This window comes from Magnolia sinica, chromosome 2 (assembly GCF_029962835.1).
Source record: "Magnolia sinica isolate HGM2019 chromosome 2, MsV1, whole genome shotgun sequence".
Classification (NCBI taxonomy): domain Eukaryota; kingdom Viridiplantae; phylum Streptophyta; class Magnoliopsida; order Magnoliales; family Magnoliaceae; genus Magnolia; species Magnolia sinica.
This window is the reverse complement of record NC_080574.1, coordinates 113,519,580-113,530,128: the sequence shown is the minus strand read 5'-3', so window position 1 is coordinate 113,530,128 and position 10,549 is coordinate 113,519,580. Positions and strand designations below refer to the sequence as shown.

The window sequence follows — 10,549 nt, the reverse complement described above, 5'->3', positions numbered from 1 at the left end:
TGTGCCTGAGGAGGTCGACAGAGTTCGGTTGCCGCAAGTGCTTCTCCTCCGCAGCTAGGAGGTGGAATTTGCCTTTCTAGTATCTGCATTATATGGCTCATGTTGCCGGTTAAGGCTTCGACTTGATTTTCTAAGTAAACAAGCCGGACTCCCCGATTGCGGGACCTCTGCATGGGCGTCGTAGGAGTAGAATCGGCTTGGTGTTGTGAGGGTGGATTCTGAGAGTCTGTAGATTGCTTGGGCTCGGTTGGTGCAGGAGCAGTTGTAGCGATAGTAGCCAAAGCCCTCTTTCTTCCTTTCACCATTCTATAACAACTTATAGATGATAGGTGAGGTAGGAATGGCTCTAGTATCGTTCCCATAGACGGCATTAAATTGTTGATGCAATTTTCTGGTCGTATCTTCTAGACTGTTATGTACCTGCAAAACCAAACGACAACAAGGACCTTAGCTGTTGTTAGGGACCATCCAATGCTAAAGTTTGAACATGCACTATGGGTCTAGTAGAACTAGGTTTTTGTGCATACCTTCTACTATGCGCAGGGTCTGTATTTATAATCCTTTGTTGCTAGTTACGTATATGGCAATGAATCTGTTATACAGTCATGTATCATACATGGATTTGTCATCAGGATCCAAGGCATTATCCTCGGAGTGATTATCGGTGGAGATCTCAGGAAGTTAATTTTCTTTGTGTATAAAGTGGATCTCCTGGTGGTTGGCTTCCAAGGACATCATGGTCGATTGTTAATGTCAACCTCTAAGTTGGTTTGGCCGATGTCCTACGGAACAAGCCGAACTGTTGGTTATGGTCAAGGCCTATCCACGAGGCCGAGTCAGTACTCATAGTCATTTGTTGGTCGTGATAATGAGATGTCGGCCGGAGTCGAGCTCACTGCTTGTGGCTGGTGCTCGAACGGATTGCGGAGGTCGTGCTCAGCTATCTAAACCCAGTTATTTATCTAACCTCTGTTTTCGAGCTACTTACCTTATGTCTTCTACTCCATTCTTATTGCTTGGTCAGTCCGATTTTACCCATAATAATATATGTGTGTGTGTGTGTGTGTGTGTTTGTGTTTAATGTATAATATACAGGGCTTAGATTTAGGGTTTTTATTTAATAATTAATATATATTTTATATATTATAATATATAATATATATAATGATATAAGTATATAATATATATTAGCATTTTTTGTATCGATCACAATCGAGCTGCCATGGACAGCGGGGCGACCAACCAAGTCTAATTTTTAAATATATGTAATATGTTATACTATATATATATAGAGTCATGCTCCCTTGCGCACCTACGCACATGTGCACCTTTGCACACGTGTCATGGGTGTCTAATCTGAACGGTCCATGTGATGCGGAATTCCATGAAACCCTATGTGACGAATTTTCACCCTGATCTAAAATTCTGTTGGGCTATAGCAAAGAGAACTGCAAATCAAGGGAGGAAAATGTTTTCATTTTTCATGGGCCATCAAAGTTTTAGATCAAAGTAAAACTTAAGCCCGGGGGGTTTCACGAGGTGCTGCTTCACATGAACGGTTCAGATTTTGGATCCACATCACGTAGGTTGGCACCCATCAAAAACTAATTGTGGCAAAAATGTCGAGACCCTATATCCATGTGTGTGTGTGTGTGTGTATATATATATATATATATATATATATATATATATATAGTTAATAATTGGGCAATAAAACCATGGATAGCGTCCGATCGTACGCTAAAAAACCATGATTACATGAAATGAAATATGAGAAGAGGTTCGGGTTCAATTGTTTGTCGAACGGAAAGGTAGGATATTGATGTATGGGAGGCAAGCAGGGTTGTGACGGACGACCAGACGGGGGAGAGCAAGGCAGTGATGGACGGGCACCCCCGCATGGGCTTGGAAGTCGAGTCAGACTCTGATCAAAGCTGACAATCAGACAAGTGGACAAGTGGCTTGGGCAGAGAGAGAGAGAGAGAGAGAGAGAGAGAGAGAGAGAGAGAGAGAGAGAGAGAGAGAGAGAGAGAGGTGGGTGGGGGGTTAGGGTTAGGTTAGGGTTGGAGTAAGTACGCTCGTTGGGGCTAAGAAGATAAAAGGGGAGTAGTTATATATATATATATATTATGTTGATATTTATATCAATTGACCGATCAAGCCGAGTTCGAGTTATGAACTAACCTGGGATGAGTTGAGCTCGGGCCAAGTCAAATTTTGTCTGAGTTCAAATATTCGGCCTGACTAGGCTTGAGCCCATTTCGAGTTGAGCGGAGCTAAGCTTTTTGGAATCAAACTAATCGATTTAACCGAGTTAGATTAGTTCATGTCCAACTATACTAGCATAGATTTCATTTACATGCTCAATTTACTCCAATTTCATTTACATACATTTACTTTATTTAAACATAACTCAAATATCCTTTACCTTTATTTACTCCAAATTCCACCATCAGCCTTCAATTTTTTTCCCATCCAAATGGCCAATATAAATGGACCAAATTTGGTATTGCACACAGCTAGTCAGTGCTGTTAGCCCCACAAAGATTTACCTGCTTTGCCCATGCCGTCCATCCATTTTGCCTGCTTTTTTTTGGGCTCGAGCCCAAAAATGAGCCGTAATCAAATATCTGGTGGACCACACCACAAGAAAAACGTAAGTGATTGAACGCCCACACTAAAAACTTATCGGGCCACGAAAGTTTTCGATCAAGCTGATGTTACTGTTTTCCTTTTATGTAGGTCTGTGTGACCTAATCAACAGGTTGGATGGCAAATAAACATCAAAAGGGGCCTTAGGAAGTTTTTAACGGTAAGCGTTCAATCGCCGCTGTTTCTTATGATGTGGTCCACCTAAGATCTAGATCTGCCTCATTTCTGGGCTCATGCCCTAAAATGAGCTGTAAAAATGGATGCATGGCATGGATAAAACACATACATCATGTTGGGGACCACCACACCGACCAGTATTAATAACTCGGTATCGGAGGGGTCCCTACCGACCCTACCGAATCCGAGTCCGATGAAAATGGTTCAAAACTGACATAGGAGAGCAGCGATCAGCGCACGTTACAAAAAGGCAGCGGCCTTCGTTCAGAGACGCGGGAGAGAGAACGTCCCACCTTCTACCACAACAGCAACAATGGCCCCAAAGAAGCAGCCGCAGAAGAAGAAGCAGAATCCCAATCAGAAAGGTTCTTCTTCTTCCAAGCCCAAATCTCAATCCGCAGATCCCAAACCCACTCCCAAACTCCAAATATCTGCCGAGAATGAGCGCCGCCTCCGCCGGCTCTTACTCAACTCAGACAGGCCCACCGCTCCCTCTCCATCCCCCGTTGATGCCACCATCTCCAAATCTCAGAAGGCGAAGAAGCTCCGCAACATCTATGAGAAGCTCTCCTGCGAAGGGTTCAATGCCGACCAGATAGAACAGTCGCTATCGGCACTTAATGTAAGTAAGAGCTCCAGCCGTCTATGATTCGAGAGTATTTTGTTCTAGGCGCGTTTGGATAGACGATTGGTCCGATTGCGATAATTGAGACGAGAAAAATGAACTGCTCGAGGTTCAATTAGTTGCCATTTTATTTGAAGCGTTTACTTGCATTTTTAGCTAGACTCAAAACAGGAGAGAAATCATAAGGTCCTGTTGTATGCAGTTGGAACAAATGGGCCCTCTAGTCAGGCGATCAGAACTGTTAACTGATCGGCTACACCATGGGCAGTGGACACATGTAATTATTCCAGATTATAAGATCCTAGCTATTCAACATCTGATTCTTTTCTTCTTTTCTTTTTTTTTTTTTTTGGTTTTTTTTTTTTTTTTTTTTTTTGAGAGTTTCTGTTGTTTTTTCCTTAAGGGCCTGTTTGGATGCCTGTAAGTTCTTTAAGTTGTAAGTGACTTACAGGTAATCCTGTTTGGATGTAGGTTGTAAATCACTTACAAGTAAGTTGGTTTTTGTGTTCGGGTAACATGTAAGTTTTTTTTTTTTTAATAAATAAATAAATAAATTAATTAATTTTTATTGTGTTGCATGTTTTTTTTTTTTTTTTAAATTATTATTTTAATTTTATTTTATTTTATAAAGAAGGTAACATGTAAATTACTTATAGGTAAGAAGCTGTATATTCACATTGAACCAAGTTCAGCGTGGGAATCATTCCAAAATGTTATAATAACATAAAAAAAACTAGGCACCAGATATACAAATTTGTTAGGTCCATCTAGATAAATATTTAAGCCAATTCTTAGGCTAAACCAATCATCAAGTTGGTCATAAAAGTGCGCACATGGATTCAAAATACCTATAATATAGAGCAATAACCCAATATAAGAATTGGAAGGAAATTATGAGAAATTTTAATTGGGTTCATTGAGAAATCTTTTTGTTGCAGATAGATGATTGGGTTCTTTGCCGGATTTACAACAAGAAGAACAACTATTAGAAAATAGTGCAACATACTAAAGAAACATCCCACAAAGAGACTATGGATTCTTTCGAGGCCATTGAAGACATTAGATCAGCCAGAACTCCAGAATCAGATGTTGATAACAACTCATTTATAGAGCTGGATTGTATATGATTCAAATTGTTGGAAGCAACTCGGCTTTCTCACTCAATGCCAATCCTGAAAGGTTGAATAGAGCCTGATCATTGTATCACTTATGGGATCGCACACAAGATGGTTTAATAAAATAAAAATAGTCCACCTTAATGGGTAATAGTTAGAAAAAAAAATTTAAAAATATAAAGAGCAATGGTCCACCGTGATGGATTGGACTATGGGACCCGCCTTGATGTATGTTTCATTAGTTCACTATGAGGCATGGCCTGAAAAAGGAAAAAAAAAGATCCAAATCTCAGAAGGGCCACACCACAAGAAACAATGGTAATTGAATGCCCACTAATAGAATTTCTTGTGGGCCAAAAAAGATTTGGATCAAGCTTATTTACGTTTTCCCTTCATCTACGTATGTGTGACCTTGTCAACAGGTTAGATGGCAAATAAACATAACGATGGGCCCTATGTAGTATTTAATGGTGGACGTTCAATCACCACTGTTTCCTGTGATGTGACCCACCTAAGATTTGGATTTGACTCATTTTTTTGGCCTAAGCTCGAAAACGAGATTGCAGAACTGAAGGACAGTGTGGATATATCAATACATAAGGTGGGCCGCACTGTCATGGCCTCACTGAATCAGGCCCGATTCAAAAGCAAGAAAAAGAAGAAGCTTATAATCCAAGCAACCAGAGAGAGGCGCATGACAATTGGAGAGAGAGAGAGAGAGAGAGAGAGAGAGAGAGAGAGAGAGAGAGAGAGAGAGAGAGAGAGATGATTGCAAGTAGGTTGTTGGTGCATTTCTCCACCTTCCCCTCTTTTCAAAAATCCGAACGTTGGGTCTATAAGTCACTTACAGGGAAGTGACTCGTCACCCCCAACTCCCTGCAATTTCCTAGAAGATTTGCCTGTAAGTGACTTACAGGTGAATTTCCTCCCCCAAACACCATCTGTAAGTGACTTCCTTGTAAGTCGCATTTTACCCAACTTACAGGCATCCAAACAGGCCCTAATTGTCTTTGTGAGCCATTGATTAAAGGTTAGGAAGTTGGGGTAGTTCTATAACATCCATATTCATGATGGGACCTAGCAGATCAACATATTGGGTCTCCCAACCTTGGGTCCCACTTGCACTAACTAGCATATCGGGACACTGTTCATTTTATGCAATCTCCTCATTTGTTTTTTCTAATGATATTTTGTTGCTATCAAAAGAAAACAATTGCAATCGTATTGAGAGGCAACTTGTTTTTATAGTCGTAAAAATGATGCAATATTCATTTTTGGTTAATTACATTGTAGTTATTGCAATCGGAATCCATCACGAATGAATTTGTCTATTTTAAGCCTTGCGCTTCATCCGGTGCATCAGATTCCTTAATTTTCTGCTCTCATTTCTTATTTTTATTTTTTAAAATTTATTTACTTTCATTCATATCGATTTGTATAGGCAGAAATGATAATTTTGATAATTTTTGATTCACATTCAATTAGCTGTTTGAAATGATCTGATGTCAGGCACCAACAGGAAAACATTGCTAACAGTGAACTGCAACACTTGTGTTGGGAAGTGGGTCTAACTATTTCTAAACAACAAAAGCAACTTGAGGTCCCACCTCCCATCACCACTAAAGAAGTTCTGCTACCCCCTCAATCTGATCATCTCGTAGACAATCAAATGAAAATGGGGCCTGCTTTCCATTACCAATAAAGAAGCACTGCCACTGGTTTCCAACATTGGGTCATTTCTGACCAACTCTTGTCATTGTCGTTTCCCCCTGTGCGCCTAATGCAGAACTATATCTTTTTATTGAATAGGATGGAGCTACATTTGAGGCGGCTCTTGATTGGTTATGCTTGAACGTTCCAGGGAATGAGCTTCCCTTGAAGTTTTCAAGCGGAACAAATATGCTTATGCAAGAAGGTATCATAAATGTCGTCCGAGACTTGGCCTTTGATTAACTGCAAAATACTTCAATGCACCTCTTTGGGCTGCAAGGATAGCTGATGTGTGTTCATTGTCACAGAAAAGCAAGATTATGGGCCTGTTTGTTAAATCTGAAATCTGAATCTAAAGTTTGAATCTGAAATATGAATCTGAAGTCGGAAAAGTAATAGTGAATCTAGAATAACTTGTTTGTTAACTAACGTATGAAATGTTTGAAATATATTAATTTGACACATTTACCCATATGAAGCAATTGTGATTGAATCCCTACCTTTAAAAACTCAATGAATTTCGCTGAAATGTTTATTTGTCATCCAACCTATTGAAAAGGTAATAAATAGCTAGTTGAAGAGATGACATAAATATCAACGTGATCCAAAGCTTTTGTGGCCCAAAAGAATTTTTAAATGGTCAATCACCACTGTTTCCTATACAAAGGTCCATCTAAGACTTGAAGCTAATTTATTTTTTGGATCTTGACCTAAAATAAGCTTTCAATATAGGTGGACGGTATGGATGTAGTCACATATATCACAGTAGGCCCCAGGTGTAAGCCAAATTTCATGGAAAAGCCTTTCCCAGGAAGTTCATCTCTGGAAATCTAGGTGGGGCCCACTGTGATGTTTGTGTGAAATCCACCCTGTCCATCCGTTTTGTGAGATCATTTTAGGACATAATGCTAAAAATGAGCTGTATCCGGTACTCAAGTAGGCCAAAAATGTGAGGATTGGACACCCATAATTAAAATATTCGTGGGGCCACAAAAGTTTTCAATCATGCTAATATTTGTGGTTTGAGTTCATCTTACTAGGAATGACATTATGAACCGTATTGATGGCGTGTAAACATCACTGTCGGCCTAGGGGAGGTTTCGACGATAGGAATTTTCCTCCCCACCTTTTCTTTTAATGTGGCCTACTTAAGACTTGTATCCTTTTCATTTTTTGTCTCGAGTTCTAAAATGATCTTAAAACACAGATGAATAGATTAGATTTATCACAAACATAACGGTGGGCTCCACCTAAGATTCCAGCGCAGGAACTTCCTGCGAAAGGCATTTGCACATAATTCGCACCCCAAATCTGGGAGGGGATTGCGTACTACCCCACCAATATCTACCTAAATATGGACAATTAAGGGTTTTGTGGGGCCTACCATGATATATATGTTTTATTCACACCATCCATTCATTTTTTCATATTATTTTAGAAATTAAGACAAAAAACAAGGCAAATATAAGGCTTAAGTGGGCTACACTACAAGAAACTGTGGGAATTGGGTGCCTATCATTGAAAACTTCTTGGGGCCACATAAGGCTCTGATCAAGCTGATTTTTGTGTTTTTCCTTCATCCAGGTTTGTGTGACCTTATAAAGAGATTTGATGGCAAATAAGATTCACGGTGGACATCAGGAAGGTTTTAACGGTAGTTGTTCCTGTCCCACTACTTTATGTGGTGTGGTTGACTTGAGTTTTGGATGTGCATCTTTTTTCGGATCATGCTTTAGAATGATCTAAAAAAGTTGATAGACGGTGTGGATCTAATACATAAATCATGGTGGGCTTAGAGAAGTGCCCCATGTTAAAAGTTGGGATGTGTATAACGCAAGGGACAAAATCTTTGTCGCAAAGGACAATTTTGCATTAAAAAAATAAATCATGGAGGGCATTCTTGATTCCCCATTAAGCTAGACTCCTATCACGGAAAAAATTCGGCATAAAATGGTGGATCGCTTTCCTTCTTCCGCATTAACAAACACCACTAAACATGGAACATTTTCCAAATTCCGCGTTAAGTGTAAAAATTTAGCGTTAGCAAACAGGCCCTATGACTTGTACATGTTCGTTGTTGTCTGACATGGACACAAGTTATTGGAGATGGGTACCATAGGTAGTTTGACAGGGTGACACATTTGTGTAACATACAAAATTTCATTTGTGAAGCGTAAAAAACATATTTTGATAAATAAGTATACATATATCTTCTAGATAGTATACAAATTTCAGCAAAAAACAAACAAATAAATAAATTGAGGAATTGTCCCAACAACCTTGTTAATATGTGTTGCCTAAGTGTTAGACACCAACATTTGTCAAACATAAAATTTAAGTGAGGAATGGTCACCTATAACTAATTGTACACTACGACTCATTTTTTATTTCCAGTCAAGGTATTCCGTAACGGTAATGGTGGCCATACTAGTCACCACCGTTACCTTTATGATACGGGTCGTGACGGCCGTTACAGTCTCTCTCTCTCTCTTTTATTGGGAAAAATTGAAAACTTGTATCTACCCTGTAACATTGGAAAAAATAATCTGAAAAACCTATATTTACCCCATAACTAACCATTATGCGGCCGTTATAACCTTTACAAGAGATGTAACGGGCCCTTAATGGCGGTTACGTGTCATTTTTTTCCATAACGGCTGTTATGGCCATTATGACCTTGTAACGTGTAACGGTTGGCAATGTTACCTTTACTGATGCAGGACATGGAAAATTAAATATGATATGCAAGATTTCAGGCTTAGATCCTACCAATTCAGAAACAATCACAAAAATTCCATCTCCCACATGAAAATCCAAACATTCAATTAAAAAGGGGAATCTATGCCGGTCCAAGCCGACACAGGCTAGGACTGGACCAATAAAAATTATAATCCAAACGATGTCAAAGGGAAATAAAATCAACTACTCATGCATAAAAATCAGTCCCTAATCCAAGGGATTTCCTAATTTCAATTCAAGGAACCCTGAGGTGATAAAAATGGGCAAATCAATTAAGGATCATGTAATCTAGGGTTAGGATTCATGAAAAACGGCTATGAGAGGATAAAAGAGGATAAAAACCTAAGCCAAAAGATGATTTCGCGTGTGGACAACAACAATGGCCCAGACGGACGTGCGTGTGATCCTGGCCGCACGTGTGTGGGGTCCACTATTCAGAAAAAAGCTACCTTGGCCCTGGTCGGCCAGGGATGGACTCCAAAACCCCCAAATCTCAGCTCAATCCGATGTACGGTTTGTGCGTGGTGCTCCGCCGAAGTTTCAGCACGCCTGCGGGCTGAAATCTGGAAACTTGCTGTAATGAAGAAATTTGATGCAACAAAAGGACAAATTGGAAGTACGGATGGTGGGGGAAGATGGAAAAAAAGATGATGGAAGATGGGGGTGAATTGGGATCGATGTGGCTTTGCACTACGGTAGTTAGCCCTTTGAAAAGGGAGGGCTTCGCACCCACTTTTGAATTCTTCCACAACTCGCGAAGAGAGCAGAAAAATAAAGCAGGAATTTTTTATTAACTTCAATAAATGAAAAGAACTACAAGGGGTGCCTATTTATAAGGAGAACCCCATACCCAAAAACTCGCACCATGTGCGACACCTATTACTTGGCGATGAAGTAAACTAAAATAAAAACCAAATAAGGAAATCTAAAGCGTTCATGATGTTCTAAATAATAACAATAAGCAAAATCTAAAATATAAAACCAATCCGATGAGTGGGCCACGATCATGAGATCCCATGGTGGGCTTTTCTAGACTATCGGGCTACTTTTCTGAACCAAAACTTGACTTCTAGCTAGGAGGCCCTCCCTGGACGTCGTCATCGAGGCAGATCGATGGTGGGGTCCTCCTACGTACGTACGTGCGTAGGGGGGTCGGCGTGAGTGCGCGTGTGCGCGTGATGTCCCCATCATTTACATAATGGCCTTTACGGCCCCGTAATGACGTTAACATCACACCATATTTCTAGTTCCCTCGAACTCGTGACCTCGATGCTTGAATGTCATTTTTTGGCTTTACTAGAATTCCCTACAGGCTTACTACTGCTACCTCAAATACCAGTGGATTGATTAGAAGCTTCCATGTGACTATACCTGGCTTTGTTCCTCTTTTCAACCAAAGTGGCTTGCCTGCATGCTTCTGCAATGGTAAACATTGGCTGAATCCCCAATTGATTTTCAATAGTGGGCTGCAACCAATCCACGAAATAAGTAATCGATTGATCTTTGGTCTCAGATAAATTATTCCGGGCCA

The 10,549-nt window shown here is 40.1% G+C and overlaps 1 protein-coding gene across 10 annotated transcripts in view; it reads left to right on the top strand.

Annotated features, from left to right (window-relative positions):
• The first annotated feature begins 3,011 nt into the window (after nucleotides 1-3,011).
• LOC131237412 (DExH-box ATP-dependent RNA helicase DExH7, chloroplastic) overlaps nucleotides 3,012-10,549 on the top strand; it is a 186,558-nt gene continuing 179,020 nt past the window's right edge. For 7 of the 10 annotated variants that reach the window (XR_009167227.1, XR_009167230.1, XR_009167226.1 and 4 more), the window contains exons 1-2: nucleotides 3,012-3,451; nucleotides 6,379-6,484. Coding sequence is in view for 4 of the 10 variants with exons in the window: in XM_058235151.1 (XP_058091134.1) it covers nucleotides 3,143-3,451; nucleotides 6,379-6,484 (415 nt within the window). In the remaining 6 variants the exon portion in view is untranslated. The remainder of the gene's footprint in view (nucleotides 3,452-6,378; nucleotides 6,485-10,549) is intronic. The other 3 variants (XM_058235149.1, XM_058235148.1, XM_058235152.1) reach the window with 2 other exon arrangements.